The following is a 20,933-nucleotide window of genomic DNA, read 5'->3' as shown; positions in this document are numbered from 1 at the left end:
TTGTCCTGCCTGAAGGGACTGTAAAGCCAAAGTTAGTAAGAGGGGCCCTCATAGGAATGGCACCTGGGGGGAAAATGAGATTGATGAATTATGATAAAACTGACATACCCAAATTAAAATGATGTGTCTTGGCTTGCTTGAGCTTCTGAAGAGGCCAGTGAATAACGTCTGAATAAAATAAAACCAAATCATAAAAAGTATCATCCTGTGACCTTGAAGAGAGACAGCCCCTGGAAAAGGAGAGAAATCCTTTTTCCTCCTGGTCCGACAAGGACCACGGTAGGCCCACCCCCCTCTGCCGGGCTGAGACAGGAGCCGGGGGGAGTGGACTGTCACCCAGCGTGGGAGAAGGGAGAGAATCAGGGCCGAAATGATGCAGGGCGTTTTGGCCAAGGCTAAGGAGGAGATGTCAGAGAGCCAAGGAGCCACCCCAGCAGGAGGTGCCGTTCCTGGGGCAGACGGCAGGTTGAGGGAGGAGGACAGAGTCCAGCAGAAGTAGGTAGCTCTCATGCACACCAGGCTCCAGCTCCACGGGCTGCGTCCCCGCCATGCTACCATGTCCGGCAGCAGGGGCTCCCCCAGAAGGATTTCTCAGGGTACGCCCCTTGGCTCCCTGCCACCCTTCTCCCAGCCAGCTTGCTGCAGCTCCCTGTACTTCCAGCTGTTGCTGAGCGAGTCCTGGTGTGGCAGAGCAGAGGAGAGACCGGCTGCTGGAAGTGGGTGAGGCCAGGCAGAGGGGCTGCAAGGCTGAAGCTGTGTGGGCCGCGCTGCTGCTCCTGGCCACGGCTGTGAGGAGGGCCCAGTGCTGATGACTTGGCGCCCGCCCTGCTATAGTTCACATCATGTGTAATGTGCACAGCTGCAGGTGCCACCGTGCTGCAGCTTATGCAGCCCTTGGACTGCAGATGGACTCCATGGCCCACGCAACGAATGGTACGCGGAACAAGCAAACTCACGTTCTTCTGAACCCCTGAGGACAGGACAAGAAGCAATGGGCTTAATTGCAGCAAGGGAGGTTTAGGTTGGACATTAGGAAAAATTTCCCGTCAGGGTGGTTAAGCACTGGAATAAATTGCCTAGGGAGGTTGTGGAATGTCCATCACTGGGGATTTTGAAGAGTCGGTTGGACAAACATCTGTCAGGGATGGTCTAGATCAGGGGTCAGCAACCTTTCAGAAGTGGTGTGCCGAATCTTCATCTATTCACTCTAATTTAAGGTTTCGCGTGCCAGTAATACATTTTAATGTTTTTAGAAGATCTTTCTATAAGTCTATAATATATAACTAAACTATTGTATGTAAAGTAAATAAGGTTTTAAAATGTTTAAGAAACTTCATTTAAAATTAAAATGCAGAGCCCCCCGGACCAGTGGCCAGGACCCGGGCAGCGTGAGTGCCACTGAAAATTAGTTCGCGTGCTACCTTCGGCACGCATGCCATAGGTTGCCTACCCCTGGTCTAGATAATACTTAGTCCTGCCATGAGTGCAGGGGACTGGACTAGGTGACCTCTCGAGGTCCCTTCCAGTTCTATGATTCTATGTACCCTGTACATCAGTCCACACCTGCTCAACCACAGCCCTGGCTGTGAAGTGCAGAGGGGCCAAGGAGAACAGGAAGACAGGGAACACCCACAAACACATGGGGTGGGCTGTCCCTGTCCGGGGTGGGGGGGCCATGGGCTGGGCTGTGGGGGGAAGAGGGGGCTGGGCTGTCCCCCAGCTGTCCCAGCCAGGGTGGGGGAAGCAGGGGGCTGGGCTGTAGGGGGAACAGGGGGTGGGGGCTGTCCCAGCCAGGGTGGGGGGAGCAGGGGGCGGGCTGTGGGGGGGAGCAGGGGGCGGGGGCTGTCCCAGCCGGGGTGGGGGGAGCAGGGGGCTGGGCTGTGGGGTGGGCAGGGGCTGTCCCAGCCGGGGTGGGGGGAGCAGGGGGCGGGCTGTCTCAGCCGAGGGGGCGGGGGCTGTCCCAGCCGGGGTGGGGGGAGCAGGGGGCTGGGCTGTGGGGTGGGCAGGGGCTGTCCCAGCCGGGGTTGGGGGAGCAGGGGGCGGGGCTGGGCTGGGCTGTGGGGGGAGCAGGGGGCGGGCTGTCTCAGCCGAGGGGGCGGGGGCTGTCCCAGCCGGGGTGGGGGGAGCAGGGGGCTGGGCTGTGGGGTGGGCAGGGGCTGTCCCAGCCGGGGTGGGGGGAGCAGGGGGCGGGCTGTCTCAGCCGAGGGGGCGGGGGCTGTCCCAGCCGGGGTGGGGGGAGCAGGGGCTGGGCTGTGGGGTGGGCAGGGGCTGTCCCAGCCAGGGTTGGGGGAGCAGGGGGCGGGGCTGGGCTGGGCTGTGGGGGGAGCAGGGGGCGGGCTGTGGGGGGGAGCAGGGGGAGGGGGCTGTCCCAGCCGGGGTGGGGGGAGCAGGGGGCTGGGCTGTGGGGGGGAGCAGTGGGAGGGGGCTGTCCCAGCCGGGGTGGGGGGAGCAGGGGGCGGGCTGTCCCAGCCGAGGGGGCGGGGGCTGTCCCAGCCGGGGTGGGGGGAGCAGGGGCTGGGCTGTGGGGTGGGCAGGGGCTGTCCCAGCCGGGGTGGGGGGAGCAGGGGGCGGGGCTGGGCTGCGCTGTGGGGGGAGCAGGGGGCGGGCTGTCTCAGCCGAGGGGTCTGTCTGAGCCGTGGTGGGGCGCCCCCGGCTCTGTCTGGCGGCGCTGTCCAGCGGCTGCAGCCCGGTGCCTGCGCTCCCTGCCCAGCGCCCAGCCCGCGCCATGGCCCGGCCCGTCGGGCGGCTGCTGCTGCTGCTGCTGGCGCTGGCGGCGCGGCGGGGCGCGGGCGGCGGGTGCGGGCTCTGCCGGCCCGAGCGCTGCCCCCCGGCGCGCTGCCCGGCGCCCGAGCTGGCGGCGCGGGACGAGTGCGGCTGCTGCGAGCGCTGCCTGGGCGCCGAGGGCGAGCGCTGCGGCGGGCGGGGCGCCGGGGGCTCGCGGGGGCCCCGCTGCGGCCCGGGGCTGGTGTGCGTGAGCCAGGCGCGGGGCGCGGGGGCGCCCGAGGGCACCGGCCGCTGCGTGTGCAAGGAGGACGGGGCGGTGTGCGGCTCGGACGGGCGCTCCTACCCCAGCGCCTGCGCCCTGCACCTGCTCGCCGGGCCCCGGCGCGTCCGCAAGGCGCACGACGGCGAGTGCCGGCTGGGTGAGACGGGGCCGGGCGCGGGGGGCGGGCTGGGTCCAGCGGGACACCCGCTCTCCCCACCCCGGGGATCCCGGCGCGCTGGAGCCGCCGGGCGGGACGGACGGACCCGGGGACCGCTGCGCTCAGAGCCGGGTCTCGCTGCCTGTGGCTAGCGGCGCCGCAGGTGCAGGGCATGGGGCGGGCGTGGGCGCCTCGGGGTGGGGATCCAATCCGCCGCTGCTCAGGCCTTTGTGCCCTGCTCCCCGCCTGGACAGTGCTTGGAAACCCTCGGGCTCAGGGGTGTCTTTCAGTCCTTGGGCAGGCCCCGGCTCCCTTTGTGCTTCTAACGAGAACAGGGACATTGTCAGCACCGATCTCAAGGCACTTGGCAAAGGAAGGTTCATTCCCGTGGCTGTTTGTTTAATGTTGGAATGGTTTCCGTATTATTTAGTGTGGGTTTAAAGCGGACTGTCCTTTGAGGTACCAATTCAGTCCCAGCCTCCACTTGTGTGTGCCCTGGAGGTACAGACAACTGCACGTGCATTTGAACAAGTCTAAGATTCGTGTGCAGATTTGCACCCACAAAAACCTAGTTGGACAAGGGAGTTTTGCAGATACACTTTCAGCCCCTGTGTGAGGGGTCGAAGTGTTGTCGTGAGCGCGGGCACATGTGTGTGAGCCCAATCTTGTACGGGAGACCAGGAGGAGGCTGGGGGGAGAATTTGGCCATGTTTGTGCGGTCTCTTGTCAAGGTGAGCTGGGCAGGATGCCTCACATGTACTAATGTGTTCTTAAGAATTGACTGTCACCGTTGTGATGCCCCACTGCAACACAGCATGGTGTGAGCATTACAGTAGCTGGCCTGCTCACTCCTTGTCCCCATCACATGCACTTCTGGCCCCCAATGTGAGCTGTGTGTGAGGGCCAGACTACTCTGGTGCTGTGGCTTTGTCTGACGCCGTGGAGGTTGCAGGTTCCAGTCTCCCTTGAAGGAGTTGTTTTAATTGTCCTTGAGCTCTGTGGGTGGTGGCACAGATTGGCCCTGCAGCATGCTAGGGGGAGCGGGACAAGAGCTGCAGGCTGTGGATGGGTTTGGTGGGTCAGCAAGGGGGCTGCACTTCTCTCCTCAAAATACCCATGGGGGAGCGAGCAGGAGAAGCCTTCCTCCCCGGGGAGTAATAGCTAGGGGAGATTGAGGTGGGCAGATTGAGGCTGGATGGGCCAGGGAGCGCTGTGACAATGCTCCACGGGGCTAGTGGTGGGAGAAGTGGTTATGGATACAGTCTTATGAACTGATGGGCAGGGGGCTTGATTCACCCTGTGGCTTCAGGGAGTGCATTGTGTTTTCCCCTGTGTCCCAGGGCCTCTGAGGTCCTGCCAGAGGGGAGCAGCTTTAAATCCCGCCATAATGCTCTGTGAAGCATTGGGATCCTACTGCCCCTCCCAGGCCAGAGCCCCTGCTAGTCAGCCGCTCTCACTGCCCAGGCTGTGCCAGCCCGCTCTGGGTCTCCCGCAGTGGAGTGAGAGTTACAGATGGCGCACCCCAGAGCAGCCTCTGCTCTGGAAGGCGTTTCCAGCACTGGGAGCCCAGAGCAGGAATTCTGCATTGGTGAACGGAGCCCATTCACCCTTTGTGTTTTTATCCCCCCCCTGCCTTCCCAGAGCCATTAACGGAGAGAAAGGCAGCACTGCCCTTCTGAACTGGCCAGAGACATTTATCAAAAAAATAGTAATGTACTTGTCAATTCAGTGTTCTGGGTTAGATCCTGCAAGGTGCTGAGCACTCATGGCCCGATCCAGCAATGCACTTCACCACGTGCTTAACTTTAAGCACATAAAATGGGATTTACTCATGTACTCAAAGCTAAGCATATGCGGAAGTGCTTTTCTGAATCAGGGCCAGCTGAGACTACATCATCTTGAAGTATCAGTTATATGGTCTGGCAATGAGTGAGTTAAGATGAGGTGCTGGTTCATTCTGTGACAATGTCATAATCCAAAAGTTTGAAGTTCTGTACCTGTAGTGCTAATTCTCTGGTCTGTCTGGCAAGCGGCATTCCTAAAAAGTAATTTTCTGGGTTTCTTTTTGAAATGGTTCACTGGAGGGATATAAGCACATTGCTCAAAATCCTTTTCTCCAAATGCGCATGCAGGATTATTCTGTTCCTTGACTGTAACTTATTCTTCAAATAAACTAATAATACAACGAATGCCTCCGAAAGGCAAAGGTTGGGTTTTGAGCCTTTAAGTGATGAGAATTGTAGAGACATTACCTAGAGCATTAGAGAATGGAATTCCAGATTAGACATGCTGGCTTTTAATATATTTTTTTTTAAAATGGCTCTCTGCCTTCATATAATCAGCTTGTTTGGACAGTTAATTCTGTTAATGTTTCGGTAATTAACCTGAATTTTCAGAGTTGATAACTTGGTAATAAAAATTGACTTGGAACTGGAATTTGGCATACAAATTCTTGGCATGCTAAAAACAAAATAATTGCCATGGATTTAAAAGAAAAACAGAACCATTTTGGCCACTTCAAAGTTCCTTTAGTGTTTTAAGAAAAAACAATAGACGTTTACCAGGTTTAGAGACTTTTTTTGCACTTGAGTTACCGGAAATTTTGATTAAAATGAACTGTGGTTGGTTACTAATCTTATGAAGCTCTAATCACGTTCGGTATTTCAAAAAGGAGTTTAGATTGACCAGGAGATTTCAGTCCTTAAAACTTGACACAAGGGAATCTTTTCTTAGCAGATTTTTAATGTACAGTTAAATATGTATATACTCAAAACGTAAAACTTTCCATGAAAGTAATGCCTAGGATAATTTTCCCTTCCTCTCCCAGAAAACTAAATACACCCCAGTGAGTCAAATCCTAAACCCTGCACAAAGCCAAAAGCACAGGGGACCTCTGCCAGAAATGCACTCTGCTCTCCCCCCACAGGCCCCCAAAAAACTGCTCCCCACCTGCTCCTGCAGCCTCAGTGTTGCACTAACCTCAGAGCCAAGTGCAATTCCCCTATATGGTGTAGTTGCAGACTCACTGGGCGCGCCCCATTCTGCCTCCCAAACACCCCTGCCCATTGCTGGCGATGGAGCCCTTTGGATTCTGCACCCAGCAGCTACAGAACTCCCTTTGCAGGCTCCCTACATGTCATCCTGCTGCGTATTGAGCTTTCTGCCCTGCAGACAGATAGAGGATGGGACGAGATGCAGGATTTACTCCTATCCACATAATAAAATTAAGGCCCTGAAAGGTTGTGCGTGGCCCGTGTGGAGTTGAAGGGGCCGGCCTGCCTGCCAGGATCCAACTGCAGGATCAGGGCCTTAATGTTGTTGTAGTTTAGGGGCAAACCTTAAGCAAGGTCACCTCATGGGCGCCAGAGTCTGTCTGTCTGCGGATCTGATTGCAGGACCAGGGGTGCTGAAACAATTGGTGTAGTACAGACGCTGAGAGCCATTGCACCAAACTGTAAAACCTGTATATGATGGAAACCCCTTGAAGCCAGGGGGTGCAGCAGCCCCCCCCCCAGCCCCTATGGGAGGACAAAAGCCAAGCAATTCTGAGCATCCCATACACTATGCCAGTCTTCCTATCCACAACAGTGTGACCTGAGGACTGTCAGCCTTTGCAGTTCCTGCCACTGGCAGATTTGTGTCACAACCACATCGTTACTGAATGGCGGCTGTTAGCATCGGGCAACATTTTGTTACATCTTCCTCTTTCTGTTTCCATACTGATGAAAATGCAACAAGGAGGGGGCATTTCTGTATAAGTGAGCACCTCGTTATAGTATGACCCTAGGGCACTAATTTATTCAGCTGTAATCAGAGGGATAATTTTTAACAGTTCCCCCTGGGAGATGGCTTGTATGCAGACTGGGTAAGCCTGGGTACCAGCTGCTTCCTTTCCTATTTGTAATCAAACCATCCCTGTGAGTTTGTTTAGTTTTTAATGAGCGTCCCTGAAGCCCAGAGAGGGAAAGGGCTCCTAAATTAAATGTGATTTTGATTCTCCTTGTGTAGCTGGAACATTTCTGAGACAGAATGGTGTGCACGGAGATCGGTTTAAAATTCACTTCCCACTCTGGCTTTTAAACATCCTGAATTGTAGCAGGGAACACCGGGTTATTGAAGGTTTGGACCCCCGGGTGTACACTAACGGTGCTCCCTTAGCTCCGCGGCCTGCCTTTTCATCAACGCTTTAGTTGGGAACAAATACATTGATTAAAAGGCTTTACCCCCTTTTCCAGAGACAAGCCCAGGTTCTTGTACTACCCTGCGGAGGAGCCTGCACTTTTACAGCAAGGAATCTCCTGTCAGATGGAACAGTCCTAAGAAGCCTTAGAGTCACTGTGACCCAGAGCATTCTTTACAATACTCTGAATATATCAAGAATAAATGCCTGATCTCCTTTAATCTCTTCCAGCGCTTTTCATACTCCCTTTAATCCTCTCGCTGACTCAGCCAGTGAGAGATTAGGCAAAAGCTCTGCTAAATTCAGTGCCAATGTGAGCACAATTTGATATTCATAAATTAGTCTTGTCCCGGTAGATCCCAGTGAGCTTGGCTTTGTCTCTACAATCTTCTTTCCTCGTGATCTGTTTTAGTACTGGAATATGCAAGAACAGGTGCAGGTCACACTCGCCGGAGCTAAGGTTGCAAATCAGATTCCATTAAAACTTTGTTACTTAAACTTTTACAAAATAGTCAACTTTGGGGCAGATGTTTTTCATGGTAGGTCTGTGCCTGAAAGTGAGTATTTTACTTGTGTGTTTTAGAAGTATTTGAGAAAAATCCCTCTGGTTATTTTTGAGGGATAGCTCAGTGGTTTGAGCATTGGCCTGCTAAACCCAGGGTTGGGAGTTCAATCCTTGAGGGGGCCACTTAGGGATCTGGGGCAAAAATTGGTCCTGCTGTGAAGGCAGGGGACTGGACTCAATGACTTTTCAAGGTCCCTTCCAGTTTTATGAGATAGGTGTAGCTCCATATTTTAATATATATATTTTTTTAATAAAGGTGGGGAGGGGATTGCATGGTTGTTCAGTGCAAACATTGAAATGGGCCCTGCCCATTTTTCCCCCACAAAGGCTGAAATGCTTTGAGCAGGCTATATTCCTCCACCAGGCTTTGCAGGTCAGAGTCAGTACAACTTGTGCATCTAACCTGATGGAGCAATATAACTTGATCGGAGCATTTCAGCTTTCTTGACTTGTGGAAGTTTGTTATATGGGAAGGTGCTGTCAGTTGCGACTACAGCATGAGTTATTTGCCTGTCAATTTTGTGTGAGAATTTGAGTTGGCCTTACGCTAAGGATGTTAATGAGGCCCTTGGCTTGTCCTTGTCAGCACAGATGAGCATTTTAAGGATGAAACTTCTTAGTAGAAAATCTGTAAACTCGGAAATGCCACTAAATACTTAGGAATCTAAAGAAACAAGTACAAGCATCCACTTCAGCAATGTAAGACCACAAAAGGGAAGAAAGCAAAGAACTAGCAAGCTGTAAACAAAACCAATCATTAGGCCCTGAGTTTTAATCTCACCTCAACTGCTGACTGACCTTAATGCCTTGGACTTCTACAGCATTGTACAGTCCTTATTTCGGCCTCCCGCCCCAGATACAGTTATTTGCCCCCAGTTACCAGATGGGTAACAGAGGCAGAGAGTTGAAAGTTGGTGTGTCAGTTTTTGTGACACGGCGATTCACCTGGATATCACGAAGGATGAACAAGCAAAGGTGGTTGCAGGAAAAATTCCTTCTGCCCACACTATTACCATCCCCCCCCCCCCGCAAGTGAATCCATATTCCTTGCCATGATGCTCCAGTGCTCTTCTTCCCCCCTGCCCACTAAGGCATCTCTGAGGAAAGGGAAATCTCTGGGCATCAAGGAGGAGCATGGAAGGATGAACTCCCTCTAGACCAGGGCCGGTCCAGCTTTTTTGCCACCCCAAGCAGCGAAGCGGAGAAAAAAAAGAAGATAAAGCCACGATCGGCGGCACTTCGGTAGCAGCTCTACCGCGCCACTTCATTTTTCGGTGGCAATTCGGCGGCAGGTCCTTCGCTCCGAGAAGGACTGAGGGACCCACCGCTGAATTGCCACCGAAAACACCGGTCGTGCCGCCCCTTTCCATTGGTCGCCCCAAGCACCTGCTTCCTTTGCTGGTGCCTGGAGCCGGCCCTGCTCTGGACCCAGGCCCAGACCACTCCTGTCTCCGCATCCAACATCACTGCATACAGGAGAACAAACATTCCACTCTCTAGCCTAGCCCTGCAGCCACAGAGCGTGGAGGTGGCATGGGACACACACAGGGTATATCAGCTAACATACTGTGGGAGGTAGGGGTGGGTTGGTAGAGGCATCTCCTGGGGGAAGAGCAGGTACCCAGAGCAGCATACACCAGGCTTGGTTTAGGAATGGCCAGGCAGGGGTGGTTTAGAGATCTAAGCATCACCTTTGGTGTTTAGTCTCCTTGGCTCTCAGGATCACATCCAGGGAGGGTGGGCTCAGCCACGCGTCTCCAGGAGAGAGAAACAGCTCCATTCGGTTTTTCACGCAAGCCCTTCAGATGGGAAGCTCTGCGTGTCCTGTGTGGGTAAGCTGGGGAGCAGGGCTCCTTGGAGGGCTTTACAAAGCGGGCTTTGAAAGTGTGTGACATGGCAAAGTTCTAGCCTCTCAACCTTGGGTTCGAGAGGGGCCAAGCCAGATACTTAGTAGTTGGGAATGGTCAAGCTCCATTTGCACTTTTCCCTTAAAAATAAAATAATCAGACTAGGTAATTCCATGCCAAAATCGGATGTGAGTCAGATATTGAAGTTGTCTAGCCCAGCCCTCAGCGCTAGGGATTGGAGAGCTCAGATTGAAAGGGGCCAGGGAGCATTTTGGCTTTATCTAGTAGCATGAACTTCGACCAGGGATGCCCTGGGATTCTCATGCCATCAGGAGGCAGAGCATGGAATGCAGCTCTACAAAAACAAGCAACTTCCATGACATTCGCCCCAAATGGTAGCAAATGACAGTGAAATCCTGGGGTGCTTCTGCTCACGCATCACCCTTACTGAGCCGCTGTGCACAAGTGTGAACCCAAGGAAAAGGGGGCGGGAGCCCTGGCAAAGCAGGTGTGATAGCAGAATCCAGGCGAACATGGCAAGGTCTGGCCAGCAAGCCACGCCTAGCTCCGAACAAAAGGACTCTGCAAACCAAAGCAACTAGAGGCTGCTTTAAAGTGCTTGGCTCAGTGCTAGGACCGAGCGAGCACGTGGAAAGGAAGCAGCCACTGCCCGTGATAGCCAAAGATAGTTGTTTTTGCTTGGCTGCTATTCCTGATCCCTCTGCCACCACCGATGTGGGTCACCTAGACATGGAGAGGCTGATCTGGTGCAGTGAAGGTTAATCCAGGGCCCTGGGCTCTGAAATGCGCTTAGAATTTGCTGGTGGTTCGTGGCATGACGCTTCCCCCTCACCTGGGAGATTTCCCTTAGGAAATCCATGCTGGAGTTAATACTCCTAAAGGCAGTGTCAGTACCCTTCCATGCCCTGTACTCCCCTGGGCAATGGGAGGGGAAGGGAAGGCCCACGCAGGGAATGGGGAGCCAATGACGTCTGGAGGGAGAAGCCCTGTTAGCATATACAGCTCCCCACACCTCAGTTCCAGGGTATGTGGCAGCACAGAATGGTTTCCCATGGAGCCTCACCCTGGTGAGAATTCTGAGCCACAGCCCATGTGCTCCTCCCCACAGGCAAGGTCTGAAACTCCTCCTTCAGGGTGGAGAATGGGGGTAACCCCTGGGGTGAATCTCAGTGTTTACAGCAGGAATTTCCTTGTGGGATGGGGTGATGGGATCCTTTTGGCATCATTGGGAGCTGTGGGGGCTCATTGCCTCTGACAATAAATCAAGTGTGGGCGCCTTTCTAAAAGAGACTCTAGCTCCAGCACCAGCTATGGGCTCGAACCAGGAATCACTAGGTGAGGTTCTCTGGCCTGGGCTAAGCAGGAGGTCAGGCTAGATGGTCAGAATGGTCCCCTCTGGCTTTAAACTATGAAATCAGGCCATGTATTCAGGATCCTAAATATGGAAACTTATGCCCAGATCTTCCAAACTATTGAGATGCCCATTGATTTCAATTGGAATTAGGTGCCCAAATACTTTTGAGAGTTTGGCCCTTGGTGCCTAACTTCCAGGCGTGGAATATTGGTCTTTGGTTTAGTAAACCTGGCCCTAAATGTAGAGTTATCAGGCGTGCTGAACAAGCCAGCTCCAGGGAAGTCAGTAGGAACTGCAGGTGCCCAGTGCTTTTGCAGATCAGGATTTCCTGACTCTCTCGTATTTTTTTAAAGGTTGGAAGTGGATTAGATGCTAGTGTTCGAAACGTAACGGCTGTCACACAGCATTACTCGGCTGCCGCATTAAGGTCTTTCAGGATTTATAATTTCTCAGCTATTTGTGAGTGTTTCTTTAAACTCTTATTCTAAAGTCTTTATTAGATCAGTGTGTTGGCTGCTGAGTTTACTAGACAAGAGCGTTTTGTTATGCTAAGCGCTCCGTGGCAATTCAGCCTATGAAAATCTACAGAAATTCTTTCATACCTCGGCATCTGCATGTAAAGCTTCTTGAATGTGTCATATAAAGCAGAGAGAACAATGCGCCCGGGGAGCTTGAGAACTGCCCTCCCCCACACACACCCCCAAAATCCCAGCATTCATAGCATGGAAATTAAGGAAGGGATTGTTGTGGATGTGAGCATGGGCTCACATTCACCCAGGAGCAGTTATAATAATCCCTGCTTAGTAGAGGCAGCTCAACAATGCTTTAATAACATTATTCATAGCCACTTTTGGTATTGCATGTGTATCCTTAAAGAGACACCGCTATCCAAAATAGTCAACATTTTCCACCTGCCCCGGAACACACTGCTAGCTGGAATCGGTGCCATGGTCACAACTGGGAGTAAACATTTGACAGTCGCTAGTAAAAATAGCCTATGGGGCAGATTTGTTCCTTACGTAGGTTTGATCTGCTGGGAGTTGGCAGAAATCAAGAGTGCCTTTGTCACTCAGTAACATAGTGCATTGTTATAGGACTTGCATTTCTTTGGGTATAATTCTTTATAACCTAGCCCTTTTATTAAGGGGAATCAAAGTAATGGGAAAAGAATACTATGGAATCCAGCGCTGATTTTCACAGCTTACTTGTGACTATGCATCACATAGAACATCTGCAGCTGAGGTTGTGCCGGGTTTCCATTATACCATCCTAGTTTTAGAGTGTGTCAGTTCCCATGGAATGACTCCAGGCCAAGCTCTGGCATGCTAGCTCGTGTTTGGGAACGACATCCACTCTCCAGAGCTCAAAAGAATCGATTGAACTCACTGCCCGCAATCCTTCATTTCTCCACTGCACACAGATATGGCTGTGGTCTGCGATGAGTGAGTGACCTTAATTTCCACGTGTCCTGCGAGGCACACCGGATGAGTTAAGGATGGAGTTTTAACCTGATTTTGAGTTGGTTGGTTTGAATTTTGATTGGTTTGGGCTTTTCACAGCTAACAGGTCCCACAGAAGACGTGTGTAACAGAGCTTGTTTTCGCGTTAAAGCAGAGCACTGTTCTGCACATCTCCTGTAGGACTTGTGAACTGTTAAATGCTGTCGTTTCCATAAATACACCGGGAATGGTTCATGGTTCTATTTTTAAGCAGAGTAGCTGTAGCTTACTGTGTGTAAAATCTGATATTTCCGTTGGCATTAAGTTGGGAATGTGACATTGAACTGTTGTGTCCTCTTAGCTCTCCAACCTGAGATGCCTTTTCATAGAATCATAGAATCTCAGGGTTGGAAGGGACCTCAGAAGGTCATCTAGTCCAACCCCCTGCTCGAAGCAGGACCGACCCCAACTAAATCATCCCTTTTGCACTGCTTTACTGGGGAACAGCAACCCCTCCAGGCTCTGCTCACTCACAGCCACTAGCATGTAAAGTCACTCCCAGCTGAGTACATCAGTGCTATGAATAGATACAGGGTGACACCCGCATATCCCTCAGTGCCAGCCTTGCCTCTTCCAGAAATGTGTGTCTTGTACTGCTCAGTAGCCCACTGGACAGTACAAGCTCATAGTTAGGTCATCATTCCAGCACTGGGTAATGATTGTGCATCAGCCCTGTTGCCCTAAGCAGAGATTCCCAAACTCTTCAGCCAAAACACACTGGTTTACATAAAACAATAAAACAAGTGTATTAATTAGAGAAAGATAGATTTTAAGTGATTACAAGTATAGATGCATACAAGTCCGGACTGGTTACAAAAGAAATAAAAGGATAAACACGCAAGCTAATTCCTAAACTTTACCAAGGCTAATAGATTTAAAAGCAAAAAAAGCATAAGAGTAGTTAAGTAAGGTTAGTTGCAACTACACCCTGTGACCTAATGCAAACGTCTGCATTAAAGACAGAACTCTAGTGGTGTAATTAGGGTGACTAGATATCCTGATTTTATAGGGGCAGTCCCGATTTTGGGGTCTTTTTCTTATATAGGCTCCTATTATCCCCCACCCCCTATCCCGATTTTTCACATGTGCTGTCAGGTCACCCTAGGTGTAATAGAGGGAATGCTATTGTAAGATACAAGCAAACTGGCATTGGTGTTGAAATGTTTTTAGAAATACGGGATTTTGTTTCTTTCTGTATCCCTCTTTATTCTGAGAGTGAGCATCGGGGTTCACATTCTGCCTGTTTAACTTGCTTAAACAAAGTCAAGGTATTCCCACCAGGCTGTGAAGTCTTCACAAATGTTTCATAATTGCAATACCTCAACTGAAGACTTGTCATTGGGGCTTGTCTACACTATTGGCTGGATCGTGGGGCTTGTCTACACTATTGGCTGGATCGATGGGCAGCGGTCGATCCAGCGGGAGTTGATTTATTGTGTCTAGTATAGATGCAATAAATCAACTGCCGATCGCTCTAGCGTCAACTCCAGTACTCCACCTCAATGAAAAGCGCAAGGGGAATCGACGAGAGAGCATCTCCCGTTGACACACCACAGTGAAGACACCATGGTAAGTAGATCTAAATACGTCAACTTCAGCTACGTTATTCACGTAGCTGAAGTTGCATAACTTAGGGCATGGCTACACTTGCCGATGTAGAGCGCTTTGAGTTAAACCAGCCTTCGTAGAGTGCAGTAGGGAAATGCTGCAATCTGTCCACACTGACAGCTGCAAGTGCACTGGCGTGGCCACATTAGCAGCTCTTGCAATGGCCACAGAGAGCAGTGCATTGTGGTAGCTATCCCAGCATGCAAGTGGCTGCAATGTGCTTTTCAAATGGAGGGGGTTGGGTGGAGTGTGACAGGGAGTGTGTTGTGTGTATGTGGGGGGGGGGAGAGAGTGGGTTTTTGGGGGGCTGAGAGCGTGTCAGCATGCTGTCTTGTAAGTTCAGACAGCAGCAGACCCCCCTCACCCCTCCGCCTCTCTCTCTCACACACAGCATTCCACAGTAATGGTTGCTTTGTCTCGGAGCAGATAAGCAGCCAGCTATCAGAAACGGAGCTTTCAAAGGGCATATCCGCATTCCTGCAGCAATTACAAAACAATGACATGAGTGGCCACTTGACTTAAGGGGATTATGGGACGTTTCCGGAGGCTGATCAGAGCGCAGTAATGCAACACCCCGTTCACACTGACGCCCGGGCGTTTCAGCCAATGCACACCAACCGTTAATCTTCTTGCCGAGGTGGAGTACCAGGAGCGCTCTAGCCCTGGAATCAGAGTGCTCTACGTGCCTTGTCAGTGTGGACGGGGAGTGAGCTACGGCACTCGGGGCTGCTTTAATGCACTGTAACTCACAAGTGTAGCCAAGCCCTTAGATCGACACCTCCCCCGCCCCGTAGTGTAAACCAGCCCTGAGTCACAGTGATGCGGGGAAAGCAGCCCAATTCACCATAACCTCCTGGCAGTTTTGCACCACTCTGGCAATGCAAAGCAGCTGTCAATCTAGCTTTGGGGTGGTTGAAATTCCAATCCAACTGCAATCCTGAAGAGCCAGTTTGTCAAATGCAGCCACAGAATAATCGCAGAGTAAGGTCCTGATGTGTGATTGTGTCAGTGCGTTGCGTTGCACCAGTAACGATGTGAGTCATGGGACTCCACCTTCGCACTGCAAAGATGACCGTGCACTCTGAAGTTGTTGGCACTCAGTTATTTGGTGTCGGTCCAGTTAGAATTGTAATGGACTAAACAGTGATGGTGCAGTTTGGAAATAAGTGAGACGTGCAGGGTGTGTCGGAGTGTCTGAGGAAAGTGCATGTGCTTTTTAATGCAAAGGCCCTGTCAGCCAAACAGGGGAAATGAATATTATGCATGCCCTCCAGCAAAAAATTACACGAAGGGGGAAAGGATCATTGGGAACGTGAATAAAGAGGAATCTGGGTTAGAAAGAAAACACAAGTGAGGACTAAAACCATGTGCAGAATGAAGAGTATAAATGCTTTACTGGAAGAACACAAGTGTGGAATGGAAGGACTTGACCCCAGAGGTTAAATAAATATATATTTTAAGGTACGGGTAACAGGTAAAAGAGCTAGTGTAAAACATGAAACACATTCCGTGACTTGGTGCTCTGTGGTCCAGGGAGGTTGCTATCATTCTAATGTCATGACCTAGTTGAGTTAACAGAACTATGCCTGTCTGAGGATCTGGGCTGCTGGATGCAAAGGATACAACCAAACCTAAATTCCCCCTTGCTAGACAGGAGAAATATTAGAGGGGATCTGGATAATACTAGAGCAAATGATCAAGAAACTGGAACCATAGGGGGGGGGAACATTAAAGGCCGGAGGAGGTTAAATCTCCCCCTAATGCAGGCCATGTCCCCACCCACACTCCGCCCAGAGGCCCCGCCCTTGCTCCCCCTCTCCCTTGAAGCCGGCAGGAGCTCAGCTCCAGCTAGCGGCCTGGAGCTCGGGGCTCAGGCTGACAGCCAGGGGCTGGGTTGGGCCAGTAGCAGCCTGGGGCGCATGGCTGGGACGGGCCAGCTGGGTCTCCTCAGCCAGGGGACGGGGGTTTGGGCCTCCGGCAGGCAGGGGAGCAGGGCCTCAGGTGGAAGGGGCAGGTCCGGGGCGGCTAGATTCCCTGAACGGGGGGGTTTCATCTGCCACCCATGACTGGAACATATGAAGACTGACGACTGGCACTGAGGAAGTGAAAAAGAACTGGAGCCTTTAGCAAGTTTAATTAAAGCTTCTCTGGAAATGGAAAAGGAGAGAACTATCAACTGGAGAGAAAATAATGAAACTCTTCCATCGAGGAACAGAGAGGAAATCTAGGTCACTGGAGACTGGTAGCTGCAAACTACATTCTGCCAAAGGAAGAGATAACTGAAGTAGTTGGATCTTCACTAGAGCTGAGCAAATACTTGACAGTTTGGTTCAGTAGCCAGACTGAAAAATGTCCCCCCTCCCGGCCCCCAGTGTGGTTTGTTTCAAAGCAAAACTGAATTTTTCTTGCTGAAACAAAAACCCAAAACCCAAAAGGTTATTCAAGTCAAATGAAATGTTTGGAACGTCATTTTGAAACGAAATGTTGATTCGAAATGCAATGTCAGAATGGACTGACATTTCAAAAGATAGGGGTTTTCCAAGTTATTTTGGCTGAAAATGTTCCTGAATTCACAGAGTTTTGATGCCCTGAAAAATGCATTATTTAGCAAATGTCCTATTTACTGAAATGTTTTTGCCCAGTTCTGTTCATCTCTCATGGGCGATGGGGCCCAGGTGGGTTAGTAGCTTGTAGCACAGTCTTATAAAATACTAGTGGAGTGCCACAAGAACTGGCACCGAGACTCAACTGTGCTGGCTTCAAATATCCGTGCTGGCAAGAAGGGTCATGCAACAAGATGCCAGAATTAGCAGCTAGCACTCTGCCTGGAAACTGCTTGGAGTCTCAAGCAGAGACTGGTGTTTAGGAGCACGGAAAGATGGTGACACCTCAGACTCTGCCTCTCCTCCTTCCACACATGCCTGACTTGGCTGACCTTGATTAACCCCTGCTGTGCCGCACAGATGCACCCAGCTTTGTACTGCTTGTGTACATTGGAGTCTCCCATTAATCTCCATTGCGGAGATCTAACCGATGGAGAGTGGCTAGTCGGAGAAATCAGGGTGCTGCACCAATTGATGGCCTAGGGCTGCCTCCCATCCTCCTGTATGCCAAGGAAAGTGTCCTGCTGGCCCCTGGTGACTGTGAAGTTCAGGGCCTGTGGTAGGAGACAGTCACCACTGCCGTCTGAAATACAAAACGTGTGTTACATCAACCTCTTTTGCTTGAAGGCCTTTTATATAGGCCCTGCCCAGTTCCCACAGTTTGAGAAGTGAGAGGATCACAGGCCATGGTGATATTTATTTATTTAATTATATCCGGCGTACCTAACTAAGACACCAGCCATCTATAAAGAACACCAGAAATATCACACACAGAGTTCAATCTGACAACACTGGACTTTTCTCAAGCCCTGAAAATAAGTGTCATCGTCAGTTCAACCCCAATCACACACCTCCTCCTAGAGAAACAGACAGTTTTTTTGCATCGGACACCTGGAGAAATAGCTGGTTTTTGCATTGTGTCATGAAGGCCACAGAGCAGGTCAGAAAACGGGCAGGGGTGCGTCTTCATTACCCATTGTTGGAATGACTAACTAACTATGAGTTTGTACGCTCCAGGGGGCTGCTGAACAGTACAAGATGCACATTTCTGGGGAGCCAGGCTGGGACTGAGGGATATGCGGGTGTCTCCCCGAATATAGTTCATGGATGGCTGGGCATAGCGTTCATGTATTCAGCGAGGGGCTGCATGTGAGCAGAATCTGGAGAGGTTTGCTGTTCCCAGCAAAGCTGTATAAAAGACATCCCCAGGCTGGTGGCTTAAGGAGATACTGCTGTTCAACGGTCCAGATTGTACCCTGGGGAATGTCACAGTAGGTCGATACCATCACCTAGAATTGTTTGCAGCACTGCATTCAGGACTGGCTGTGACACACCATTAAATATGCGGGGAGGGATAGCTCAGTGGTTTGAGCATTGGCCTGCTAAACTCAGGGTTAGGAGTTTAATCCTTGAGGGGGCCATTTAGGGATCTGGGGCAAAAATCTGTCTGGGGATTGGCCTGCTTTGAGCAGGGGGTTAGATTAGATGACCTCCTGAGGTCCCTTCCAACCCTGATATTCTATGATATGCTCCTTGAGAGAGGCACTGCTCAATAAGCCACCAAAAGACTCCATTCTGTACTCACTGAAGTTTCTGAGTGGTTCAGGTGTAGCTCCAAATATACTGCATTGAAGTAATTCAGTCTGGACATGAGAGAAGTTTAGATAAGCATAGCAAGGTTCACATCCACCAGGAATGGCCCCAGCCTGCTAGCCAAGCACAGAATGATGAAAGTACCATTGCTGTCGGGATGTCTGGAAGCAGCTGAGGAAGCAACAAGACCCTCAAGGTGTGTAACACAAGTTGAGCAGCCCCCCTTGGGGAAAGGAAGCCTGTATTGCAAACTTCATCTCCATTGTCTGCTCAAAACAATGGCTCTTTCTGGCATGAAAATAGGAGTTAGAAATGGAAGTGCCAGCTCATCCGTAATTAAGTAGTTGCTACTGAGATGGGATAGTACTGATGGTGCTAAACAGTTTCCAGATGTTCATTTACCAGACGTGCAGAGGGGTTAGGGAGAGTCAGAATGATTTGAAATAATCTGTTTCAGGCAAGGATCGGATAGGAAATATTGTTATCCAAGAATTTTAATGTTGCCTTTAAAGAAGCTGTTTGAATTTGAACTGGAAATACCTTTTGGGTTTGTGTGTCTTTTTCTCTTCTTTTCTGTTCTGAACTGCTGAGATTCTGTGTTGCAAGGGATCATGGGACATGCCACATTGCTTTATTTTGATTGAAAATATTTAGAGGTTCATCCTCAAGGCCCAAATAACCTTTGGGTTTTAGTGTAGCTTGTAGTATGGGAGTATTTCTGCATTAAGCTGCTCTTTCCAGAACAGATCTCAGTCCATCTCTCTCTTAGACGGTTTTGCACTTGCACCCGTCAGAACAGTGTCGGCATCCCTCACACTTTAATTATGTTGACAAAGTGGAATTCCTGGAGTCTTCTGCCTGTCTGCCTTTGTTTATGTGGGCATTGTTTGGGGTTGTGTTGCATTGTGCATGTCATTCTGGTTATGGTGTGAAGGCTTTATCAAAGGGGAAGGCCTGGCAGCTTTTCCTGAAGATGGCCAGACTCTGCATTGAGCGAATCTCTTTTGAAGTTGGTGTCACAGCTAGATCCTCTCAGCTGTGAACCCCCTATCTCTGGCTCTCACGTGCTTCATCCTGGGTTCTCTGATCCACGTTTTCCCAGAGGAGCGGCGGTGTCTTGGCATTTCACAGATGGAAATGCAGCCTTGATAATGAAGCTGGGACCTGGTCCACTAATGACTCCGCCATTCAGGACATGCTGGTAGTGGAAACGACGTGGGTCCACAGAGACACTTTAGGGCTCATGATAGCCTAGCCCATGCAGGAGCTGGACAGCTGCATTGTTTTAATTTGCTGGAGCCTTTGCATTGCTTTCATCTTCAGCATCAGATACAGCAAATTACAGGCATCCAGCGTGGCCAGCGATGGATCGCTGTGGGCGGGTCCTTGTCTGGCAGGAAGAGGTGATGTTTCCTAGCAAGCTGGAGATGGAAGAAGGCATTTTTAGTCATAGATGCTCTCTGATCACATGGGCTCACTGACGAGTTATATAGGACCCCAAGCCCTCACACTGCGTTGACCGTGGTCTGTCTGCATTCAGTGGGAGAGGAGAACAGTATCTTGGCTACTTCTTGAAAGTGTTTCCCTCTTTCCAACCAGCACGTCTGCAGTTGTGCCCAGGCTGAGTTAAGCCAGATGCTTGTCCTCTGGGACCCGCTTCTTGGGGGCATTGTGACAATAAGGTGTTAGCTCCTGACAGGTTAATGTCCTGTATGGTTACATTCTTCCAGCCAGCTTGTCTCTGCAGCGACTCTCTGAAGTAATCCTAAGGGAAGGATAAGTGAGATTTAAATAGACTGTAGTAAATGTCTAAGAGAGTCTTGTTTGGCAAACTCAGTGACGGTACTGGGCCAAACAAAATTACCAAGTGTTTGGGATTCCAAACTGACTGAACCTGAAGGCTGCCCCAAGACACTCCGTCAGCAATGAAGCCTTTCAGCTCGGGTTTTGTTACTGCAGAAGTTTAAGTAACAAGGGGATAAAAGAGACAAAGAGAAAGCCTTCATGCATGAGAGCAATTCAAATGCTATTCAGTTTCAAATGCAGCACTGCAGTTAGCTGAATTAAGTTACTTCATGTTTGGCATTAGAACTGTAATTTCAATACTGATTAGCATAGATCATTAGCATTTGCCTTTTTATTCATGTGTCTGATTATGTCCAAATCTGTTTATTTTTCCAGATTGTATATATTCCAGGTTAACAATATCTTGAACTTAACAAAACTCTGAGGTTTCCCGTGATTTTTTTTTTTTAATGTTTCGTGATAAAACCATCATCGCCATATCAGGAGATTATAGCTCTTAACACAAAAATCCCCTCCTCGTAGACTTAAAGGCCAGAAGAGACCATCATGATCATCTAGTCTGACCTCCTGCACATTGCAGGCCACAGAACCTCACGCACTCACTCCTGTAACAGACCCTGACCTCTGGCTGAGTTACTAAAGTCCTCAAATCTTGATTTAAAGACTTCAAGTGACAGAAAATCCACCATTTACTCTAGTTCACACCAGCAAGTG

At 50.5% G+C, this 20,933-nt stretch overlaps 1 protein-coding gene across 1 annotated transcript in view; it reads left to right on the top strand.

Annotated features, from left to right (window-relative positions):
* The first annotated feature begins 2,647 nt into the window (after positions 1 to 2,647).
* The window catches only part of IGFBPL1 (insulin like growth factor binding protein like 1), a 30,503-nt gene continuing 12,217 nt past the window's right edge, over positions 2,648 to 20,933 (top strand). Inside the window, exon 1 of the mRNA XM_054031228.1 lies at positions 2,648 to 3,143. Within this exon, the coding sequence (XP_053887203.1) occupies positions 2,726 to 3,143 (418 nt within the window). The 5' untranslated portion in view covers positions 2,648 to 2,725. The remainder of the gene's footprint in view (positions 3,144 to 20,933) is intronic.

This window comes from Malaclemys terrapin, chromosome 6, assembly GCF_027887155.1.
Source record: "Malaclemys terrapin pileata isolate rMalTer1 chromosome 6, rMalTer1.hap1, whole genome shotgun sequence".
Classification (NCBI taxonomy): domain Eukaryota; kingdom Metazoa; phylum Chordata; order Testudines; family Emydidae; genus Malaclemys; species Malaclemys terrapin.
Note: the sequence above shows the minus strand (reverse complement) of the source record. Positions and strands in the feature narration are given on the sequence as shown.